General features: G+C 36.8%; 1 protein-coding gene across 1 annotated transcript in view; it reads right to left on the reverse strand.

The window, feature by feature from the left end:
• The window catches only part of Hace1 (HECT domain and ankyrin repeat containing E3 ubiquitin protein ligase 1), a 169,160-nt gene that overhangs the window by 13,643 nt on the left and 129,657 nt on the right, over positions 1 to 25,860 (reverse strand). Inside the window, exon 23 of the mRNA XM_023722342.1 lies at positions 5,188 to 5,290. Within this exon, the coding sequence (XP_023578110.1) occupies positions 5,188 to 5,290 (103 nt within the window). The remainder of the gene's footprint in view (positions 1 to 5,187; positions 5,291 to 25,860) is intronic.

The raw sequence follows: 25,860 nt of genomic DNA on the forward strand, positions 1-25,860 counted from the left end.
AAGAAAGAAAGAAAGAAAGAAAGAAAGAAAGAAAGAAAGAAAGAAAGAAAGAAAGAAAGAAAGAAAGAAAGAAAGAAAGAAGAAAGAAAGAAAATGTTTGTAATCTATGTAAATAAGAAATTAGCAACACTAAAGCAAAAGATGGGCACAAATTATAACTCACAGAACATGAAATACAAATGGCTTTCCAACATATTAGAAGGTATGTTACATGAATACATACACTGTAGGAAAAAGAAGAGAGGAAAACATTTGTGCTTCTTACAATTTTTATCATGTTTATATGTTATTTCTCAGATGTGAATCTCAGATAACACAAAATTCTACTGCTTAACTATCAGATTTGGCTTTAAAAATTGACTGCATAGTATATTAGGTAAGAGAAACAAGTACTCACATATAATGCTGGTGGGATTAGAATCCGACCTCTTCCAAAATCCTCTTTGCAGGTAAATTTTGGATTATCTATCAAAAATACATATCTTATCCATAAATTCCACTTACATCCAGGCCAAATATCTGTGAAATATTCTGATTTTTAAAACAGCCTGTAAAAATACTCTCACATGTATATACAAAAAGTATATAAAGGAAAACTAAGTACAGTATTTATTTGGTAATATAAAGCAATCAGATATAAGTTAAAGCTAAGGACTAAATAGCTGATAGCACATAGATACACTGCAATGATCTGCAGTCATGAACAGGAGCGAGGGGCTCTGGGTGTGCTGATCAGGCTCCACGTTACACTGTTATATGAAACAAATCAAAGTACTGAACAGAACATGCAGCATCCCACCATAAAAGGGTGTGTGTGTGTGTGTGTGTGTGTGTGTGTGTATGTGTAACACATGAATACACTGTAGAATAAAGAAGAGAGGAAAATATTTGTACTTCTTATAAAATTATGTTCATATCTTATCTATTACAAAAAGTTTAGAAAGAAAAACTGTTCAAGCAAGGGCTGGAAATATTTGAGCAGATTGTCTGTGACTGCAGCTGCCTACACCACTGAACCTTGCTGTTGCCATGGGTAATGAAGAACTTCACTTGGAAGCCCGTAGAGTACGAGATCCAGTGGGAAGCAGCAGAATTCAGTGCAAACACACAAGACTTAGTTTCACTTTCCAGCTCCCGATCTCAAAAGCAGTGTGATCTTGGAAGAGACACTTACATGTTTGAACTTCAGTTTTTCAACTATCAATAGGCACAAGCACAATCAGTTCAGGGTGAGGTCACAGTGGGGTAACTGTGGTGGACTGACAACTGGTGATCAACTTATAACAACCAACTGAACAGAACCAGCGTGGTACTGGGCGTGGGAGGCGTCTGGTTTTATTAGCAGTTGCGATGTTGGTAGCCGTAGCAGCACAGCAGAGAAGCAGAAATAAGAACAGAAATTAACTCTGAAGACACGGAGAGAATCAAGGGCAGAGGTCCAAGAAGCATCAGGATGGAACACACATAATTTTTTCTACTAAGCTTGATGTCCACTCTATAAATTATTTTTCCTTTTGTGTGTGTGTGTGTGTGTGTGTGTGTGTGTGTGTGGTACCAGGAGATTGAATTCATGACCTTGTGCTTGCCAGGCAAGTACTTTTTCCACTGAGCTATCTCCCTGGCCCTATAAACGAGTATACATTTTTGTTGTAGATATTTTTTTTTTTTTTTTAGCAGAGCCAGAGATTGAACTCAGGCCCTTGTACTTGCCAGGCAAGTGCTTATCCTACTAAGTCATCTCCCTGGCCCCTATTTTTCCTATTTGATGAATTGAATTAATCCAATCCTTCCTTCTGCCATGGCAGATGCTGGACAGAAAGGAATACAACCCATAGACATGTGCCATATACCACAGGGTCAACAAAAAGCAGAACCTGCATGTACCTATAATCCCAGGAATCCAAGGAGACTGAGGCAGGAGGAACAGTGAGAGATAATCAAATCATTATGAATGCTCTAAACTTTTAAATTTTAAGCTGCTTTTCTAAAAACTGAAACAGTAGTTATTTGGAACAATGGATTATACCAGACCAGTTTTATTCTTCAGATCAGCTTGGGCAACTTAGTGGCTTAGCAAGACCTTATCTGAAAATAAAAAATTTAAAAAAGGGATGGGCATGTAGTTCAGTGTGATGGCCCTGGATTTAATCCTCAATACTAAAGAAAAAAATCTAAATATTGCTAACCTCAAATGAAAACTGAAAATGAAATCTACAAACAAGATTAAGGGCTTCAAATTTAAAGAAATGATAATCTACATGAAATAAAAAGTTATGTAAAACTTAGAGAATGACCAAAAGAAGACAGAAAAATAAAAAGGAGAGGAGACAGTAATTTGAATGTGTAGATTGCATTAGATTATTTGAAAAATACCTTCATAATCTTCTTATCAAAAGGTGGGCTCTATGTCCTGTCCCCTCAAATATGAGTTGATATGAGTGACTGGCTCCCTAATAGCATGCAATGAGTGTGACACTGTGGCTCTCAGTGGCTTGGAACCCATGAAATCACGCAAGACCAAAGCCCAGAATACTCTACACTTGATTTAATGTTCCACTGCTGTAGTCTTAAAATCCTTGATCATTTCTTAACAAGGGACCCACATTTTCATTTTGCATAAATTATGAGTTCAGTCCTACTTTTGATGCTGGGTAGGCAGTTTGTTCCTGGGTCTCTGGAGCATCTAGCTGGAGCGTAAGCTGTGACATGAGACCTCTCAATTAGCGTGATGCTGCCATGGTGTGAGGAAACCAAACTACCCCACCCCAAGAGCCAGTGCTGGCTGCTCTGGGGCTCTGCTATTCCCAGCTCAGTCCCCATCTGACTACAGGTACATTAGAGCCCCAAGGCCAGGACTGCCCAGCTGAACCACTACTAAATTCCTGACAAGTAACTTGAGAGTTAATAAAATTGTTATAAATGTTCTAAGTCTTTAAATCTAGGCTGTTCTCTTTTTAATAAAACAATAGCTATTTGGAAGAATGGATTATACCAGATCAGTTTTCATTGTTCAAGTCATGAGTGCTCAATATTTTTTATGTAATAAAGGAGTAACAAGCAGGAAAAGATAGGTAGTGGCACTTTGTTCCAAATATGTTCCCTAAGTCAACAAATTTGGATATTGCCATTCTTACGGAAAACCCACTACTATTATGGACTACTGGACTATATTGGGATATTTTGCTGAATTCATGCATCTACAGTATTTACATGACAATGGAATGCCCTTCTCTGACAAAACTAACCAAAAAAGTGGGATAGAAATGAAAGATCCTTCCCTGGCAAGCTCAAGGATCTGAGTTCAATCCCCAGTTCCACCAAAAAAAAAAAAAAAGAAAAGAAAAAAAAAATGAAAGACCCTTTTGTATCGGTATACTCAAAATAGTTAAGATAGATACACAGCTCCATTCTCTTAATTCAATGAATAGAGAGGTTTGTTCTAATGGTGTTTGTAAACAGGATATCATGTCTGCATCTTGTACAATGAATAACCACTAAGACAATAATATGCAATGTATTAATTATTGAAAATATGCTAGTAATCAGTTGTAAAACTGTCTCATTGCTATTTATTTCTCAATAAAATCATTTTTTAAAAAAATATGTTCCCTGTTAGCTGCTAAGTGAGGGGGGCACCTAGGCCTGGATCCCAGAAAACAAGGCAATTGTGATGAGTTATTTTCTGTGGATTGACCCTCAGCCTGGAGCCAGGCGAAGTGGGGGTACATCAACTCAAAGAGTCACAGAAGGTAAAAGATTAGAGAAAGATATTATGTGATTCGCCTAACTTATCTCCATGCCACTGTTTTCTGAAACCATCTCTCATACTGCTGAATGCTTTACAGTTCTAAACTCTGGAGGGGTTGGAGGATAAAGGCAGTGGCTGCCAAGCGGGGCTCTCTGCATGGAACTCTCTTTGTAAAAAGTTCCATGGTGAGGGTTTACCGTGCCCAGTTTCCAAATTGGAGGGAAGCTTAGATTGATGAAATAACTTCATCAAATTAATGTCTGTTGAATTTTGACCATGAGCAGACCCTCCCACAAGCACCCTGTGCTTCCCTCACACGTGCCCTGGGCATGCTCTGAAGAAACATTCTACAGACAATGCTTCCAGAGAGGTTAGTAACTCTCTCCATATCACTGAGGGGCTGAGCACAGAAGAGAGTCCAGAACCCCCCACAGAGGCTCTCTATTCTGGTCACTCCGAAGCCCAGAGCTCAGGTCATAGGACACCCCAGTGCCTCTGAAAATCTCCCTCTGCCAAAGAAGGTAGAGGTAGCAGAGCTCCCAACACAAGAGCATGGCTCTTTTGGAAGGGGAAAGGGACCTCACCCTCAACTCCTGTTATAAGACTATGGAAAGGCACAACTTTAAGGCTTGAGAGCTGCACAAGGCCTTTCTTGTGACATGTCATCAAAACCTTCAGTGAGTTCATTTTGTGGCTCACCAGGGCTCCCAACAGAGGACTACACATTCAGATTAACTATAACAACTAGAAGATTTGACAGTGACATAGAGGAAGCTCCCTAGAAACATAGACTCTTAGTAGGAAAATAAAAACAACAGGTATGTTTCTGTGTCTATAGACCTGGTTGTCATTTTGGTTCCATGTCAATTAGAGAAGCAAGGCAGAACCATTTAAAACAAATAGTCCGTGTATGGGCGGGGCAGGGGTGGGGTGGTCCTGTTTCCATTCTGAAAGTCTTGTAGCTCAACACAAAACCCACCTTTTCCTGTTTCTTTGGCTGAGATTCACAAGTTCATTTTATTGTTTAGCCGTTTCTCTTTCTTTCTTTCTTTCTTTCTTTCTTTCTTTCTTTTTTTTTTACAACTTTCAAAACTGATTTCTCTGGCAGTTTCTAAAGTGAGTAACATCACCTACATCAGACACCTCTTTTCCATCTCCTAGATGGGATCTTACACTATCTATTCCCAATCATGTTTTCTTGCTTATTGTGTAAATTGCATTCATCACTCTAAAAGGACTTGAAACACCCTGCCTGCTTTCTCTTATGTGAAACTTGAAATGCATCGATTTCTGTTACTACAGCCCTAGTTATATGTTTATTATCTGTCAGTTCTAGTTTACTTGGAAGTTGCCTATTCAGAATCTTGCAGTTTAAAAGGAGCTCACAAAAAGAAAGTCAAAAGCCATAGTTCATCCACATATTGACACTTGTCATGTACCTTCACAGTTCCACTCAACATATTGCTCCTGGAAAGGCCTTGGCAGCCAGAGGTCTTTATCCTTTTCTGGCCAGAAGAAAAGCCCTCTAAGTGTCTCTTGTTCCTAGAAGAGAACAAATTTTCATGTCTTATGATCAAATTAACAAAACACTTATTGCTGCTGTCATCATGAATGTATGTCACACACCAAAGTTATGTGACAAAGCTCAACACCCATTCATGATAAAAACTCTACAGATTAGAATAGATAGTCTTATCTCAATCTGATAAAAGACAATCTATGACAAAACAATAGCCAACATCATACTAAATGGACAAAAATGGAAAACTTTCACTCTAAAATCAGCAACAAGGCAAGGACGTCCACTATTCCCACTGCTATTCAGTATAGGTCTGGAAACACTATCCAGAGCAATTATAGTTCTGGAAACAACAGAGAAAAATAAAAGGAATAAGGACATAAAAAGAAGAAGTTAAATTATCATTATTGACAGAGGACATGACACTGTACATAAAGGGCCCCAAAAACTCAACCAAAAGACTTCTAAATTTAATAATCAAATTCAGTAGCATAGTTGGACATAAAGTCAACACTCAAAAATCAATAATATTTCTTTATAAAAAAAAAAAAAAAGCTCACTGAGAAAGAAATTAAGGAAACTACACCCTTTTCAGGAGCATCCAAAAATGAAATCAATTTAACAAAGGAAGTTAAAGATCTATATATTTGGGGCCAGGGAGATGGCTCAGCAGAATAAGCACTTCCTTGGCAAGCACAAGGACCTGAGTTCAATCCCCAGTTCCACAAAAAAAAAAAAAAAAAAAAAAAAGAAAATTAAAGTAGTCTGAAAAAGGAGATCAAAGAAGATAAAAACTGGAATAATACCCCTTCTTTGTGGATAGGAGCAAACAACATAGTGAAAATGGCCATAATCCCAAAATTGTTACAGATTTAATGCAATATCAATCAAAATAACATTAGCATATTTCACAGAACTAGAGAAAACAATCCTAAAATTTATATGAAAGCAGAAGGAACCTAGAATAGTAAACACAATCTGGGTCAACAAAGGCAAAACAGAAGGCACCATAATCCTTTACTTGAAATTATACTACAAAGCTACTGTGATAAAAATCAGCATGGTACTGGGGGGAAAAAAACAGACCTGAGAACCAGTGAAACAGATTAGAAGATGCAGACACATCTACAAACACACTCAACCACCTTACCTTTGACAAAGGGGCCAAACATGTCCACTGGAAGAAAGATACACTCTTTAATAAATGGTGCCAGAAAACTGGCTTTCCACATGCTAAAGACTAACACAAGACCCATGTCTATCACTGTGAATTAACCCAAGGTGAAAATGGTTCAAAGACACAAATATTAAAAAAGGAACACTAAGTCTATTGGAAGAGAAAGTAGGTGGAAATCTTGAAGACAAAGTGGTAGGCAGAGAGTTCATGAACAAAACCCAGACTATACAGAAAATACTTCAAAGAATCAACTGGGGTCTCATCTCACTAAAATGCTTTTTCACATCAAAAGAAATAACCAATACAGTAAAAAGACAATCCACAAAGTGAGAAAACTTTTTAGCCAATTGTCCCTCAAATTCTTCTATCTAGAATACTCAAAGAATTTTAAAAAAGCAACCCCCCCCCGCCAAATTCAAAGGCCCAATCCAAAAATGGACATCTGAGCTGAATATAAAGATAAAGAAATACAAATGGTAAATAAATATATGGAAAAACTTCAACATCACTGGTCATTCAAGAGACGCAATTTAAAACAACACTGAGATTTTATCTCACCCCAATAAAAATGTCTATCATCAAGAAATCAACCATAACAAATGCTGGAAAAGCTGTGGGGAAAAGGAAAACAAAAAATCTCCCTGTTGGTGGGAGCTTAGATTCGTGCAACCACTATGGAAATCAGTGCAGGAATTCCTTAAAAAATTAGCATTAGAGGTCCCATTGGACCTATCTATTCCCCTTCTGGATATTTTCACAGAGGAATTAAAAATATCTTATCATGGAGACATATGTACACCCATATTTATAGCAGCACAATTTGTAATAGTAAAATCTTGGCAACAACTCAAATGCCCATCAACTGAAGAATGGATCAAAAGGATACGGTCTTTTTATACCATGTAGTACTACTCAGCCATAAAGAAGGATAAACTTGAGGCTTTTATAGGTAAATGGATATGACTTGAGGCCATATTCATGCATGAAATAAATCAAATTCATTGTAAACACCATATTGTCTCCCTGGTGTGAGAATTGAAAGAGTAAATAAGGTCTAAAATATGCAATAAATATTATGACATGAAAATAAATTGTTCAAATGGAAAAAGGTACTAGGATAGCTAAAAGGAGAAAGGATAGTAGGGAAAAGGGGAAAAATGAGAGTCAATTAGTGTCTCTTAGTTCAATAAAAAGAAAGCTTTGCTCTAATATCAATTGGAGAAATTTCTATACCCATATCTTACACGCTGAGCAACTACCTTAAATATAACGACATGTAATGTGTTAACTATCGTTATTCCCCTATTATTTTATTATGAAATTTTGTTTTACCTTTTTTCTACAAAATAAAATATTTTAAAAAATAAGAACCATTTATGGGAGCAGTCATGTCCCAGAAATCTGTTTCAAGCTTAGAAATGAAATATGTCTCCAAACTCTACTCTCCCATGACCTAGAGAACTACAGTTAATGGACTTATCTGATATGTTTTTTGAATAGTTGTCTTTTTTTTCAGCAGACATTAACTTTTCTAAGACATAGTTTCATGAATTTGGATTTGATTTGATTTGGAATTCTATGGCTTGAATTACATCTTGTTTTCCCATGTTTTAAATACCAAGAAATATCCTTAGTACAATTATTTAGATTTCATTCAACAAATACCTTTGTCATTCACTGTGTAGAAACCTAATACTGTATTAATGTGTTAGGAGGAGATAAAAAATGACCTCCTTTTATGGTCTAGTAATATTAAAATACAGATGATCCTGAAGTCTTTTTCTGTTTCTTTTTTTGTTCCAGTGACTCCGAGGGAACTTTGAGAGCTTGTCCAATGGCCCAGAGTAATTCCAGAGAATATCAGTTACTATACTCTATTGACCATGCTTGTTCAGAAAAGACTGAGTAAAGTTTATAAAGTACAAAATCCTGGTTAAAAAAAAATGAGTTGACCTTTTCGCCATGTACTCCTGGCACTGCAAAGAAAACCCAAGAGATTTAGGTAGTAATAACCCCGAGCAAAGAGATTCCCCTCCAGATTCCAAATGTGTACCCTGTTCATTTGTTGGATGCGTGTCCTGTTCATTTTTTATCTTCAGTACTTAAAATCAAAAAGGCATGCAAACTACACCAATAAATGTAGAGTTAGGTAGGTGGGTAAATGGAGAGATGGACAGATATCTTAGCCTTTCTTTATTTACTGCCTTAGAAAACAGACTACGTTGATATTGCAGGTACCCTTATTAGCATGTTAAAGCCAAATATTGCCACTGTGCACAGTAATGTTACCATTTCTACAGCAGGAAGTATAAGTGAGTGTGAATAAAGGGTTAATGTCAGGCCTCAGCTGAGGCAGGCTGCTTGAGAATGACCTTGTGTCCCACTGCCCTGTTTCCTTGGAAACTGTAGAGTTGAGATAAATGGAGACCAGTTGCCTCTCCCTCCTTATTGTGTGAAACAAAAACCTGAGTTGGGGGATCTGGGAACTAGCATGCAGGTCTCCGATTTAATGAAAATCATATACAGGATTGGTGGGGGTGAACAGGGACACGGCCTCTCTGTGACAAGCTCACCCCACACCTTGGCTCCCACACTTGGCTGTGTGTGGGTGAAGGGGCACAGAAAGCTGTTACTAGGGTAGCTGCTGGGCCTCTTCACAATTATATGCTCTGTCTCCTTGCTATGTCTGCTGCCTTGTTTCTTCCAGAAAATTAAGTACAAGTAGTATTAGATTAAAGCCTGTTGTCTTGAGTGCAGCTTGCCAACTCAGCTCAAAACTACAGTCGAGCTGCACGACACAGTCTATGCAATCTCCATACCTGCTACTTTTGCTCCCAAATCTCACTCTTAGTGCAATGAAGAGGAAAAGAAAAAAGAAAACAAAGCAGGAAGCAAAATCTTCAATACCACTTTCCCAAGGATAGAAACATGAAATGCTCATAAATAGATTAAGATGCTGTGAACATCAAGCAAGCCCAGCCCGGCTCCCAGGAGTGCAGCACAGTTGATGGCAACATCTCAACAAAGTCTGAACGGAGGGGATTAAAGTTAATCCAAGTGCAGGTGTCTGGAGTAGGCACTGCACAATTTAAACTGCAGCACCAAAGGAAAGGCCATTTGGGAAAGGAAGTGCACAAGAGAGAAAAGGTGAGGGTAACTGCAGGACTAGGCAAAGGACAGAGGGGTACCCTCGCCCAGGGTCTCTCTGCATCAGTGAAGCAAGAGAAAAGAAAAGCATTGGCATGTCCACTGGAATTAAAAACCCTTTTAGGTTTTTCTCTCTGCCAAATTCTATGGCTTGAAAATAATTTTAAACCCCTTCGCCCCTCTGAGTGAATATTTAGCCACTTAAAAATGGTTTGCTTGGGAGTTTGGGGTATAGCTTCAAGACAGGAAAGGCTTTAACAGAACCTAACATTCCCTGCAGATTTATTTTCTGAAAGCGCCAGACAAACAGAATCAATGAGGCTGCAGGGGGGACCCGAGAACACCACCCAGAGCACCTGGCACAAAAGTGTGGGACTCTCACACAAGGCTGCCACCACAACCACCAGTGCTGCTCCCATGTACAACGCACTGGGTGCCTGCAGTGATAAATCAAAGAGGCTCTCATTTCTCTTGGGTCAGTTATTTCATATGTTTACTTCCAAAGAGAAACTAACTACAGGTCATTTTTCTCCATATAGTCTCTAAAATGTAAACAATCTTCAGTGGATCAATTCCAAGAAATGCTAATAGTCTCAGTTACATCAAGACAAAATTCAGATAGAGGTTTGCAATGTTATTTACCCTCTCCAAGAAAATCCTAGATCCAAATTATATATATATGATGTTTATGTATATATAAAAAACCTATGATAATATTTATGCATATGTATGTACATATATATGCATAAATATCTATCATCATAGCTAAAATTGATTATAGTAAAGCAAATTGTGCTATTACTATTCAGCTGTTTGAGAAACAAGAAGTGGTTTAAAGATGAACCTAAGAAAATAGAAAATTGTTAAATGACCTTGAACAACAACCAATATATTCTCATTTCTGACAAAATACTTTCCATTACAGAACTTAATAAAATTAATACAAATAGTTTTTCAGTTCATTTCTAGAACATTTCAAAGTCAGTAAAAACAGTTTTGAAATGTATCTCCTTCCCTCAGCGATATGGTAACTGAGTAATTTGTCTGTAGGCTATTAATTTTACAATTCAAACCTTTGAAAAACACCCAGCCATAAAGCCAGCATATGAGAAATTATTTTTTCTTTATTTTCCAGGAGGAATTTCTCAGACAAATACAAAGTTTAAAAATTCACATAGCTCAAGAGCAAGTTGGAAACTTTTAATTCCAGAATGCTTCAATTTCCTGAGAATCAAAATCTCTTTAAAACTTATTTCTAAGAGTTAAGCAAGCTGTACATTTTGTTTCAGAACATATATAGTGGATATTTCAACCAACTGAGGTAATCTTCAGAATTGCTTTAAATTCTTTTGGAAGATTCGCACTTTTATAGACGGAAAAGGAAATTAACGACTTCAGTGAAGGAGAGAAAAAATATTTATAATGGGACTTAAGGGCAAAAGCTTTGCAATTAAAAATAACATTTAAACATTTTACTTAAATCCAACCATACTGGAGTGTCAGCACAATTCTGTTTGTTAATTTTGACATGATTTACTGCGCATAATCCCCTTAAGTCAGAAGCTGACCTCCACAGCATTCAAACTTCCTGTGGGATCAAAAGGAATAATAAGAAACATGTTACTACTGTAAAATAAGCAAGTCTGGTGGTGTGTGCAGACTTGCGCCTGTGTTGTCAAATAGACAAGCATGCAGCAAATACTCAGCAATAACAAAATAAATGTCCAGAGACCTTTTCCAACAGACAAGCAGACAACTCAGCAACTTCAAACAGGTTTTTTTTTTCTTTTTTTCCATTTTGAAGCCAATTCACTTGCAGTGTAGGCTGATAAAGTAGTATTAATCTCCTGCTTTAAATCAAGTTTCTGTCACTAGGTTCCATTAATCTCCCCCCTGTTATCAAGTGTCTCCATGGCAGGAAATTATATTTCTAAATTGAATTTTGTTCTGTTTCGATGTAGTAAGAAATATTTTCCAGACTACTAATAGGCTGCATAAAGATTGTGACTCTAAAATACTGCTAGATAAATAAAAGCTATAAATTAAAACCACCTTCATTCACCAGCCAGCATAGTAGCAAAATAGAAAGCATTGATTACCTGGAAAGAGTAATCAAATAAAAGACTGTAAATGAAAAGTGAGGTAGCAGATGGTTAACTTTTTAATTTACCTTTTTATAGCAATTGCCCATAAAGGTAAAAAGAAAAAAATCAATCCAATGAGTCTCTTGCTGCTAATAAAATACATATTGATTCTTAGTGCATATGCTTACTCTACAAAACGCTCAAGCTTGGTTCTTCCACAGGTAATGGAAGCAGCTACTGTTTACGAGCACTTCAGACAAATTTACTGTAAAGAAATGTCTTTGGGCTAGGTTTATCATGAAAGAACAAAATGTATAACTACAAGCAACAAAGAGATTTCATATTCTGGCAGAGATCCATTCACAGTGAGGCCAAGACAATTCAGCCAAATGGCAGTTCTGTCTCTGAAAGATGCCTTCAAAATAACAGTCTCCTCTGGCTGAACAATACTGCAACTTCAATAGTTTAAATTTTTTTCATTGATATAAATTGCTTCAAACTCCCCTCTTTTAATGCAGGTGTCTTTGACAATAGCTATTTGGGGGAAGTCTCTTCAAGTTGTTATGGAAAGCCTAGTCCCAAATATCCATTTAAAAGTTCCCATATTGTGCATCAATGTGAAAAGCTTAGAGAACACATAATGAATGCCATCAAAGTACCAAGATGCTTGTAGGAAAGTGGCATACAACAAATGTACAAAGGAACTGGGGAAAGAAGTTTGCTAGACCGAAGCGGTGAACATGCCTTGGCAGCCCTTTGCCCCGCAGACCTGCAGTCCTGAGCCTGAAAAGGTAAGATCAGGCCACATTCATGTTAACTTCCAACAAAAAACATCTTAAACTTGAAATTGTGGTGGTCAACTTAAGGCAACGTTACTTATACTACCTTCATCAATGTAAGCATTTGGAGGCTCCAGGAGATTAAACACAGAGAGGATACTGATAATGGATAAGAGAACACTAATAATTTAAATTCACAGAATTTATAAAAGTCCTGAGATTCTGATGAATAATTATAAAGAAGACTTTCAACGTAATAAATATTAAACTAAAAAAAACTGAAATAGAGTAAGTTACTTTCAGAAAAATAAACACATGTTCTTTGATATAAATAAAACAGTAGCGGGAAAGCAGCATTTGAAAAACACTCATCTTCCTCCTCCCTTTGAGCAGAGCTCACCTACAAGAGTGAGAAAGAAAGAAAGCACAGCTTCCCAAAATAGAGGTCAGAAGTCCTATTGCTCCATGCAGCCAACTGAGGATAATAAGATTGGAAAGTTGTAAGGCTTATTTTTCATTATTGTAGCTTAACATAATTTTAACAGGAGAGCAGACAATAATATGTTCCTGAGAGAAATGGCAACAAATGAGGATGACAGTCACTATTTCTCTATATGGAACAATATGACAATGCATTTTCTGAAGAAACAACACCAGATGTCTAGCCTCCGGACTCACTTTTCATTAGAAAGGCCAGCCATCTCAGCAAGGAAGATGTATACATCAAGCATTTTTACCATGGTCAGCTCAGAGCCTAAAGGTTTGGTAGCATTCCACACGGAATTAATTTGTCATTGTAACATTGCAGTTGTTCAGGCAAGTCCCAGTTTGAAACTGAGTCCATCTGCCTAAGTGATGTCTTCATACATGATATGTACTTGCTAGTGGCTAATTTTCAAAAGCATTTCATAGTTACCAACTGATATATAAAATGTTATCTACTAAGAGGAAAGAGAATCTATATTACTTAAATGGGAGTATAGAAGAAAAATCAGAGCACTTTGGTCTCTGAGTAGAGGGGTTCCTACAGCACTAGCATTCTCCAGCATCAGTCATCTCCGAGGGCAAATGCTTAGGATTTTCATTTCCACCATTAAAGAGACCTTTTTTGAAAGGATCTCTGTACTTGTAAAAACATATTTGCACACATATTTGTCTTGGTTCAAAAGCATCTTGCTGAATAAGTCTACCGGTGAAAAAAAAAAAGTATTAGGAACCAACCTCTCCTCGCCTTTTCCTGAGAGCTGAAAAAGGCTGCTGAACCACACTCCAGGAGATCAGGATGTGGTCAGAAGCTTCATTCTTCCTCTGTGAGATAATTTCCTCAGGAAGGAAATCTTTACAAAGACACCAGGAAACTAAACTATGCCAATCATCTCTAAAGAGCTCAAAATACTTCAGAGAGCAAAAATGTTCTACCAAGCTCCTTTTCTTTTTCTTTTTCTTTTTAATGAAAAAAATAAAATCTCGAGATCATGCAAAGTGAAGGAGAAAAAAGATATCTCTATCTCAAAAACAAGGCAACTATTTTCACTTCTTGAAATGTATCTTTAGTCACTTTCAAGAATAGCTTAAAATATGTTGACAGCTTTGAATAATGGTGTTGGACATCCCTCTCGGGGCTTTCTCTTTGTAGGTCAGGTGGCGCTGGTTCCTTTATTTCCAGAAGATACCTAACCTTAAAACTTGAGCTTAATAGAAGAATGGTGTTTGATTTTAAAGTATCTCCCCAATTTTGAACTGAGTAAAAGGTACAATTTCCGGCATAAACATAAAGGCATCAAAGAATCAACTTTATAAATGACCAGTTCATCAAGCATAAAGACAGAAGAAAGTTTGCTGACAGTATTTTAATACCAATCTTGTTCCAAACATCCACTATTTATATTAAAATGCTGAAGCTAATAACATTTCCTTGTCAATATCAGCCTTCAAGGAATCCTTCAACTAACGGAGCATCTATCACTAATCTACAGCACACTGAAAATAAAACAGGAAACAAACTCAAAGAACGCAGTCCTAAACCTTAATGGAGTTTTCAATTGATTGCTATCATTTAAAATTTGGAAATTTCCCACAAATATTTAAGTTTTTCTGTTTGCATTTTAGTTTTTGAGTTTATTTGTTCATTTGTTTGTTTTCCACTGGAAGACCCATGATGCTATACATTTCTTCCCATTTGGCAGCAACTGGATGACACAGGGTAGCTATTCTGAATCTTTGGGATAGAAAGTCTACAAAATTCTTCCAAAAACAGTTTCTAACCATTTGAATACAACTGTAGCAAGAGTGTTATACACTTCATATTCAAATGGTATCTACAAAACAGAATTTGTAAATACAGAACACCTTTTAGAAATAAAGTGAACTCTTGAATTGTAATTATTTGAAATGACAGGACTGAATCACTTGAGCTATATAAGACAGCAAGAATACCAGAGAAACACACATGGAATATGAAGAGTGCTTCAGTGGACCTGTTGAGTAGATTTAAGAATGTGGGGTAGGAATTTTATCCTCATGTACAAAGAAGAGGGTGAGCAGAACTGGGGGAATAAAGGAAGGAATAATCTTTACCACTGCAACAGAGAGAAAAGAGAAAAAAGTTACAACCTGAGAAGGAAAAAAGGAGAAAATACCTTGAGGAATATTTAATTCCTGTATTTAAGCAAGCTCAACATACAGAAGTTCTAGAGATAAAATACTATGTGGACCAGCCAAGGAAAAAAGAAATTCTAAAATTATCAAAATCAAGAAAAAAGATTTTACATAAATAAGAGGAACTACAAGTGAATACTATCAACAACTATATGTTAAAGAATCAGATCAATCAAATAGGAAAATTTCTACAAAAAGTGAAGACTGACTCAAAAAGCAATAGAAAATCTGAATAGATCTATCATAGATGAGAGATAAATTGTAATTTAAAACTTCACATGAAGAAAAACTTAGGACCAGATTGCTTCCTTGGGGAAATTCTGTCCAATATTGACTAAGAGAAGGGAGAAGGGAGGGCCAGCCAAATAGCTCAGCAGATTAAAGCACTTGCAAACAGGCACAGGGGCCTGGGGTTTGATCCCACCCCCAGGGTGCCCTGAGACAGCAACTGAGACTGGGTGTGGTGGCGTGCGCTTGTAATCCCAGCTCTTGGGAGGCTGTAAACAGGTGGATCACTACAAGTCTGATCTAGTAGTGAGACCTTGAACACACTGTCTACCTTTCCCTAAAAAATACAAAAAAGAAAGAAAAAAAAAGAAGAGAGAAGGTGATAAAAAGAATTAATATATATAATTTACATGTATAACTCCAAAATTAATGTAATAAGTATATACCAATGTACACTAGAAAAATAACCAGATGAGTAACCTCAGCACTCAGGAGGCTGAGGCAGGGTCACTGCAAGTTTGAGGCCAAGATTATACTAAACAGTGAGTTTCAGGCCAGCTTGTCTCAAAAAAAACTAATAAAAATGAAAGGAAAAAATTCTACCCAATATGGAAATAACTAATTACAATTTTTTATACTCTTCCAGAAAATGTACTTCCTAAAGCATCCTATGAGGCCAATACACCCTAATACCAAAGCCAGACCAAAAAAATTCAAAAGAAAGCTATAAACCAATATCCTTCATAAGTATAGATACAAAAAAATTTAACAAAATACTATCAAACTAAATGGAGCAACAATTAAAAGGACTTTATACCATGATCCATTGAGATTTATTCCAGAATGGAAAATTAGCTTTGCATATAAAAATCAATGTGATAAATTATATTGATAGATTAAAATACAAAAACTTGATGATCATTTCAATGGGCATACAAGAAAGATTTAACATAATCTAACATCCCTTTATAATATAACCACTTTAAAAACTAAGAATAGAATGCAATTTCCTCAACCTGCAAAAGATAATCTATGAAAAGACTAGAGGTAATATCACCTCTAATGGTGAAAGCCTAAATGCCTCCTCCCCAGGGATTCAACAGCTCTAGCCAGAGCAACTGGGAAAGAAAAATAAATAAGATATTCATATTGGAAAGTAGGAAATGAAATTCTATTTATAGGTAATATGATCTTGTGAATAGAAAAATACTAAGGAATTCACAAAAAGCTGTTGGGAACTAGCAAGTTCCACTGGTTTGCATGGTTTGAGGATAATATACAAAAATTATTTGTAGTTCTATGTACTTTAAGTATATAGAAGATATTTCTAAAGATAAAGAGAAAATTCCATTCTTAAAGCACATACACAAAATTAACAAAAGAAGTTTAAGACTTATACTTTGAAAACTACAGGGGGCTTGCAGGTTAGCTCAGTTGTTTAAGCACCTGCTCTGGCAAACCCAGTCAGGCACCAAGGGACTGCAGTTTGATCCTTAGACCTGCCCTTAAGGCAGCCTGAGCCAGCCAAAAAAAAAAAAAAAAGAAAAAAAAAAATCCTACTCAACTTATAAGGGCTGGCCAAATAGCTCAGCAGATTAAAGCACCTGCAAGCAAGCAGATGGGCCACAGGTTTCATCCCAGGCCTGCCAAGCCGGCCCCGCCCCCAGGGTGCACTGAGAAGGCTATTGAGACTGGGTGTGGTGGCACACCTGTAATCCCAGCACTTCGAAGGCTGTAAACAGGCGGATCACTATGAGTCCAATCTAGTAGTGAGACCCTGAACACCCTGTATGCCTTTCCCTAAAAATACCAAAAAAAAAAAAAAAAGAAAAGAAAAAAAGAAAGAAAGAAAGAAAGAAAGAAAGAAAGAAAGAAAGAAAGAAAGAAAGAAAGAAAAGAAAAGGAAACTATACACACTGCTGGAAAAAAAATATCTTAATAAATGGGAAGATAGCCCACGTCCATGGTCTCTAGAAGACATATAAAACTTATTCAAATGGCAATATTTTCAACTTTAGCTACAAATTCAGTGCATCCTCTTCAAAATTCTAACTGGATTTCTGACAAAAATAATCCAAAAATTTTTATGGAAATGACCTATACTAACCAAAATAAAGTGTACAAACAAAAGCTAACTTGTTAAACTCATACTTGTTGATTTCAAAAGTTTCTACAAGGCTGCAGTAATCAAGAGAAGTTGACACTGTCATAAAATACTTGGAATAGACCAACGGAACAGAATTGAGTTCACAAAAGAACCCACATCAATGGCAAGTTGGTTTTCCGCAAGAGTATCAAAATGACTCTGTGGAGAAAAAGAAGATTCTTTTTCACCAAATGATGCCAAAACAACCAAATACTGACACAAAAACAGGAAGTTGAGTCCACCATCATAATGCACATACACACACACACACACATACACACACACACACACCCTTAAAATGTATCGCATGCCTAAATATAAGAGCTAAAATACAGAATTAATAATAATAAAGAACACATAAATCTGAATCTCTAACCTTGGAATATCCAGTGTTTTCCTCCAAATCACATCAAAAGTATAAGCCACAAAGAAAAAAATGGATAAATGGAGATATATAAAATATTAAAACTTTTCCACCAAAATGAGTATCATCAAGATAGGAAAGGTAAAGCAAAGAATGATAGAAAATACTTTAAAATCATGTATCTAATAAAGGCACTGGTACTAAAGATATATAATGAACATTTTCGACTCAATAATAAGACAACCCAATTGACAAATGAACTAAAGTAAATAGAATTTCTCCAAAGAAAAACATATACACGGCCACTAAGTGCATGAAATGGTACTCAACCAAAAGCATCAGTCACAGAGATACGCAAGTCAGAACGACAACATATAATATTTTATGCCCACTGAGGTGGCGATAACAAAACACGACAGATTATAAGAAGTGTTGACATTCTCATATATTTCTGTTAGGAAGGTAAAATGGAGCAGCCCTTTGGAAAACAGTCTGGTGGCTGCTCAAAAAGTTAAATATAGAATTAGCATGTGACCACCAATTACCTTCTTAGGTATATATTCAAGAGAAGTGAAAACGTCCCTCCTTATAAAAAGTCTATATATCATCATTATTTATAATAGTCCAAAAGTAAAAATAACACACATTTTCACCAGCTGATAAAGAGATACATATAATTTGCTATATAATTGCAATGGGTATACACAATTATTCAGCACTAAAGGGAAATAGCATATGGAGACATACAAAAGCATAGCTAAATCTTGAAAACATTATGTTAAGTAAAAAAAATCAGTCTCAAAAGATCACATGTTGATTGTACTGACTGAGCCCACTCATCCAATGTGTGCAGAATAAACAAATCTATAAAGAAAGAAAGTAGATTAGTAGTTGCCTAGGACTGGGAAAGTGATTGCTAATAGGGTACCTAGGTTTCTTTTGGGTGATGAAAATATTTTAAACTCAGGTGGCCATGCCAGTCATACAACTCCAGGAATATGTGGACATGGTAACAATACTCTTTGTTGAGAGGATAATGTACATCAAATTCACTGCAACTAAATCTGCATACACAGTGTTTTCTGTAGCCTCGGTCAAGGGAAGAATAACGTTCACAGAGGATCTTATATGGCTAAGACAAGATTCTTATCTCCTCCACTTTATACATTCAAGTCAGTATGCATATTAATAAAAAGATCTGTGGTATGTATATTGCCAATTCCTCATAAGGAATGTATTTATTACATAACATAGACATATACAAATAAAAGGGGATCAAGACAACTAACTAAAAAAGGCAGTTGTACTGAAAGGGTGTATGAGATTCTCCTCATTCTAATACTCAATTCAAAACTATTTGTTAGATGTCACAGGTTGGATGTCAGCTAAATGTTCATGCAGGCTGGGACTATAATGTCAGGCATTAGGCTTCAATTTCACTTAAGGCAGATATTTTAAAAGCAAACATTTTTAAATAGAACTTACATTTTAGCATACTACTATTTCAGTTCCCTGTAGTGCTATTGCTTCTTCTGTGAAGCTGCTGATCCCATTCAGAAAGGGGAAAGAGGTAGATTCTTATACCCCAAAATACCTTTCATTGTTTGGCCTAGAAGACAAGACTTTCGTGTGCTAATTCTACAGTGGTCAATGTTACATTGATGTTAAGCAGAGTGGTACATCAGACATAATGACTTACCAGGACATTGAACACAAACAAATTTCTATTAAAAGGAATGTACTCTTGTCTCACTCACATATGCCTGGGATCACCTTTGTTTGCTATTTATGCTCCTTCACATTAAAAAAAAATATCCTGGAGTCTTGCTAACTCAGTTTCCTCTTCACTACATTCGATGTAATTTTCACATCAAGGTGTTTTTATAGACTGGACAGAGCTAGAGTTCAACTTCTTCTAGCCAAACTGTTTAAATTTGACTAGACAGCAGCAATTGCTTTTTAATCTAAGCAAACTGATCTGTCAAAGGCAATCAACTCAGGGAAGTTATTCCAGGAGGATCCTAATAATCACGATGAATCACACTGCCCTATGTGAAACTCAGCCACTGAACTCTTGACATGGCATGTCACAAGTACTTAGAGGAATAGGTACATACAGCTGAACTCTGTGCTGACATACACACTCTAGCCTCCCATGCATAAGTTAATGATCAATGCATTTAATCTGATGAAGGAGCACACTGTCGTGTGTGGTGATGTCAGTTCATGTTTAATAATGTTATGGTTTCATGTGACATCATCCATGGTCCTGGCAAGCACTAATAAACAGAGTGCTTGTTTCCTCTAAATGCACATAAAAGGTTGTTGCTGTCTTTTAAAATCCCTTCCTATCTTTTAAACAAAGGCCTCCAACCTCTTAGTAGGATTTGTACCAATTGAGAGCTTTATAGTGACCAAGAACTTTAAGGACTTTATTAATTATCACAACATTAAGAAATAATAGGTAGTAACTTCATTTACATCATGAGAGAATCCAACCTAGATACGATAGTTTTATGTTTTGCGGTTTTCTTGAGGCTTTATATTGTGCTATTGGAGCTTTTGTTCTGAGGTCACTATAACTGGCTTGAACATTCATCACTCCAAAAGTCATACACAGGAACCTTCATCAGCACTGCAACTGCCTGGAAGGTGTAGCCTAATGGGAGGTGCTTAAATAATGAAAGTTCTCTTCTCAGAATGGATTCAATGCCTCAATAAAAGGGCTTCCTGGAGGACATTTGCCCCATTCCATGTCTTCTGCCATGTAAAGAACAGCATTCACCCCTCTGAGAATGCAGTATTCAAAGCCACATTTCAGAACCTGAAAATAACCCTCTAACAACACCCAAGCTACCAGTGCCTTAGCCTTACCTTACTACTGATGAGTACTTGTGTGGATCATGCTTCAACAAGAACCCTAGTGGCTATGCTATCATTAAACAAGATAAAGATCATAGCTCCAGAATTATAAGAATGAATTTATGGTTTTTAGAAATTACTCAGTCTCAGGCATGCTGTTACAAACCATACAAAACAGACTAAGACACCAACATTAGCAGGGCAGGAGTGGGACTTAAATGGCAGTGTTGCAAGTCCTATCTCTGGGTGGAGTAGGGCTCTTGGGGGCCCTTCAGCTCCCTCAAAGAACTGCATTAAACTTTAGATAACAAAATGAAAACAGCAGATAAAGAAGGATCTATAGTAGGTGGAAACTGGTGGAGACAGGACTGGAAATTCTCCCTAAGTGATGGGCCAGGTACTCTTGAGAATGACCTCCTACTAAGAGTTGGAGGAGAGGTATTTTTTTTTATTTTAGGGAAGGTCTACAGGGTGTTCAGTGTCTCACTACCAGATCAGACTCATAGTGATCCACCTGTTTACAGCCTCCCAAGAGCTGGGATTATAGGCATGCACCACCAAGTCCAGTCTTGGAGGAGAGTTTTAAGACACCAAGCCCAGTCTTGGAGGAGAGTTTTAAGATATATAAAGACATCATTTGGTTCATTCAAAGGATAGTGGTGACTTTGAATAAATACTAGTAATAATATATATTGGACATCTAATATTTTTCAATAACTTGTTTTATTTGAATTAGTGCATTAATTTTCCTTGGTAATCCTACAAAGTAGGTGCTGTTGTTCTGATGAAAACAAAGGAGATGGAATGCTGATTAGTTGACCTATGACTACACAGCTAGTAAATATTAAAAGGGTTCAACTAGAGAAATAGATTCTCTAGCATGCTCTGATTATGCTGCAGCAGCAACAAGAATTTGAGAGGCCTTCCTGAGTTAAGAAAAATTTCATTCATTTTCTGATTTAAAAGCTATACTGAATATTTTCATTTCAGGTAATATTACAGTCTCAGTATTCTCACTGATTCTCCCATGGAGAACACCCAAGATTGATACAGAATTGAAAGGGTGAAACTTTTTAAAACATGACAATAAACTGGCAAGAAGGTAAAGAACACTGAAGTGCCTAAAATTACAGGAAAACGAAACCCAGAGAAACAAGCTGAATTGGGAAGTCAGTTTTTATCCAATGACATTCAGTTATGCTGAAGACTTTGATGTGTGATTTTGGTGGGGTCAAGTCCGGGCCTAGCCCTGCCTGAGGAGTCTGGAGACCTCTGCGTGAAGCAAGAACCACAGGCCTCACGTTCTCATATTGGAGAGAAGGAAATACGATTTCTCAATATCCAGGGCTAGCAGAGAACAAAAGATCCTTCCTAAGAATTAACAAAACATGCAAAATTGGTATTTAAAAAAAGTCATAAGGGGCTGGGGAGATAGCTCAGTAGGATAAGCACTTGCCTGGCAAGAGCAAGAGCCTGAGTTCAATTCCCAGTTCCACAAAAAAAAAAAAAGTCATAAGAAATTAAAAAAAAAAAAAATTAAGCATTAACTGTTCTTTTCAATAGACCAGCAGAAATCAGCAGTAAAATTATCCAAGCTATCCTGTATATATACATAAATATATCAATTTGAAGACAATATTGTGCAACATAATATTGTTGAATTCCTATTATTTTGTTTAGTGAAATTCTGCATCATTTCTAATGTTATGTTTTAGTATTTTTTAATTCTTTTTAAAAATTAGAATAGAAAAAGGATTCACAAAACAGATATTTATTGGAGAGTCTAGTCCAAATTCCAAAAACAGTCAGATTAAGAGCATGACTTAAAATGGTTGTTGGTTGGCAGTGTACTCATACACAGAATGCTTGGTTGAATCAAAAGCAAACTGACTGAAAGAGCCAATTATAAACTCAGTCATTCCGCAGATAAGAATAAAATCTCAGCCCAGGGAGATAGCTCAGTGGCATAAGGGCCTGCCTGGCAAGCATAAGGTCCTGAGTTCCATCACCAGTACAAGAAAATCGAATAAAATCTCATAGAAGATTACCATGAAGTACAAACAAGTGAAGCAGGCTGTTATGGTGTAGACCTACAATGTCTCCCCAGATGATCATAAGGGTGTTGTATGCAGCAGAGAACTTACCCAGTGATGAATTCATAGGTGACTGTGCTGCTCAAAACTGGAAACTGGTCAAAAGAGGGAGGTCACTGAGGGCATAACCAGAAAGAATGTGTTCCTGCCCTAGCTCCGCCCCTTCTCTCTGCCACCTGGCCACCTTGTGGTGAACAGCCTTTCTCCCCCACACCATTCTGCCATGTCACTTCTGCCTTGGTGCCTGCTGGTGCTCTTCCTCTGCACTCAGCTTCCTGGCTCCAGGAAGTGAGCTTTGCTCCACCACCACCATGCCATTCTACCAGATGTTCCTACCTTGCAGTCAACTAACTATGGACTGAACCCTCTCAGACCATGAGCCACATTTATCATTTCCTCCTTTAAATTATATGTGTCAGGTATTTCCTCCCAGCACTGGGAAAGCTAATGCATTTCCCAAAGGCATCAGGCAGTGCAATTATACAGTAGTGCTTTTTCTACTAAGGCCCTTTGTTCAAAAGTTTGGTTCAGTTCTGATAGTTCATTGTGGGTTTTATACCTGGTTGATCTATTTGTGACAGTGAGATACTGATGTCTCTCATTACAATTGTATTAGCATTTGTTTTATTTTTCATGTCTGTTAATATTTGTTTCACATAGTTGGGTACACTCAGTTTTTGGTGTATATTTATTTCTGAGTGTTATCTCTTCTTGTAGCTTTCCCTCTCCAAGTATGTAATGATCTTATATCTTTGTATCAGTCTTGGCTTGAAATCCACTTTGTCTGAAAATACGACATCTATCCCTGATTTTCTCTGGGTTTTTGTCACACAGAGTACTGTTTTCCATCCTTCGATTTGCAGTATATGATTTTTATTTTGAATTAAATGTGTGTCTTGTATGCAACATATTGTTGGAGCTTGTTTCTTGATTAATTCTGCCAGTCTGTTTCTTTTTATTGGTGAATTGAGATCATTAACAAGAGATTTAAAGACACAGTATCATGGTGATATGTGTATATCCATGTTTACGGCAACCCAATTCATAATAGCTAAGTCTTGGAAGCAGCATATATGTCCACCCACAGATGAAAGGACAAAAGAAATGTGATACTTACACACAATGCAACAGTAGTCTGCTATAAAGGTAGACTTGAGCTATTTGTGGGAAGATGGGTGCATCTTGAGATCTTAATGTTGAGCAAAGCAAAGCAAAATTAATCTCACATGTTCCTCTTTTATGAAAAGCCCAATATTTGAAGAGTAAAATAAAAGTCAGACAACAGAAAAAAAATGCTACTGTAATCCAGCATGGACGATGTACCTGAAAGTGTATTTTTTTTAAGAGAAAAAATTGATACACATAACAATGAAACCAAGTTGCTCTGGGCTTTGGAGTGACCAGAATAGAGAACCTCTGTGGGGGTTGCTGACTCTCCTCTGTGCCCAGCCCCTCAGTGATATGGACAGAGTTACTAACCTCTCTGGAAGCGTTGTATGGAGAACGTTTCTTCAGAGCATTCCCAGGGCATGTTGCAAAACAGGTTAATAAGACAGTTATAATAATTGATACACTGCATATTGTTGTCTTCATAGTAGTTACTCAGAGTAGAAGATGTAGGCATGAATTTTGTCTATACAGCATTAGCACAAAGCTTTCTTTTTAATGAAGCTAGCTGTATAACTATCTTAACTATCTTGTGTATATATATATTTTTTCCTTTTTCCCTTTCTTCTTCTCCCTTTTCTCCCATCAGTTTGTCTTGTGTTTTGAACAGTTTCTTCCCAAAAGAAGAAATACTTTTTTACTTTACAAAAGCATACTGGTATAATTGCCTTTGTTTGTTTGTGGGGCCTGTTAGTCTGGCTGTTAATCTATATTTGTGATAATTAATTTGATAAGAATTTTAAAACAAGTAAATAAATAAATCTAATGCCAGCAAATTTTTTACATGTACATGTACCCATTTCCCATAATGAATGTAATCATTATATGCTGCAAACATGTACTAATAAGAATAAATTTTAAATTTGGATTTTATTAAGAAAACAGGGGCTGGGGAGATGGCTCAGTAGAATAAGCACTTGCCTGGCAAGCACAAGGGCCTGAGTTCAATCCCTGGTTTTGCCAAAAAAAAAAAAAAAGAAAGAAAGAAAACAATACATTTAAGAAAGATGAAGGGACTTAAAATGTTCCTTTAAAATACTTTTAAAATGTTGCTTTTCATAGTAAAACAAATTATAAATTAAAATTAAATAAATAGAAAGACTTCAATCATAAATGTATTTCCAGATCGTAGTGTATGTGTACATACCCTAACCCTTGGAACCTGTGAATATGCTACATTACAAAGGGGAAATTAAAGTGAGGTTAGAATTAAGGTTGCTAATAGTGTGAGGAAATTATCCTGAATTATTTGGATAAACCAAACATAATCACAAGATTGTATGAGAGTCATTATCAGGGCAATGTGATGTGAGACTCAAGTTGTCACTCCGGGCTTTAAAGATCGAAGGGGGCCATGAGCCAAACTTCTAGAAGCTGGAAATACAAGAATAGATTCTCCTTCCAGTAAGGAGAAGACTGTTGACACCTTGACATTAGCCCAGTGACATGCATTTCTTATATGTGATCTCCAGAACTGATAATAGATCTCAGTTGTAAATTCCCTGGCCAGCTTCGCTCTTAGGCAAGCACATTTCCACTCCAAGTGCAGGCACCTTCAATATTAGGTCTTATTAGCCAAGCCCATGAGCAGAGGTCTTCTTCAGATGCCTCTGCCAAAGCCACTGTATGGAGAATTAAAAAAGAGAAAGCTTGAAAACACTTTTTTCCACTTTGACTTCCCAGTATTGATCCAATGCTAACAGATACTCCCTGGACAAAGAGGCAGCTCCCAAGCCTGTGCCAATCTCCCTGACCCTCTGCCTGTGCACAGATCCACTGGAGAAATGGAGTGGGGAAAGTCAGCACCTCCTCCTGCCTCAGCCTCTTGCTTATGTCAGTGCAGTAAGTGATTACCTTTTATTTATGTCTTCTTTTTCTTCTTCTTCTT

This window comes from Octodon degus, unplaced genomic scaffold, assembly GCF_000260255.1.
Source record: "Octodon degus isolate 3935 unplaced genomic scaffold, OctDeg1.0 scaffold00090, whole genome shotgun sequence".
In the NCBI taxonomy this organism is placed as follows: domain Eukaryota; kingdom Metazoa; phylum Chordata; class Mammalia; order Rodentia; family Octodontidae; genus Octodon; species Octodon degus.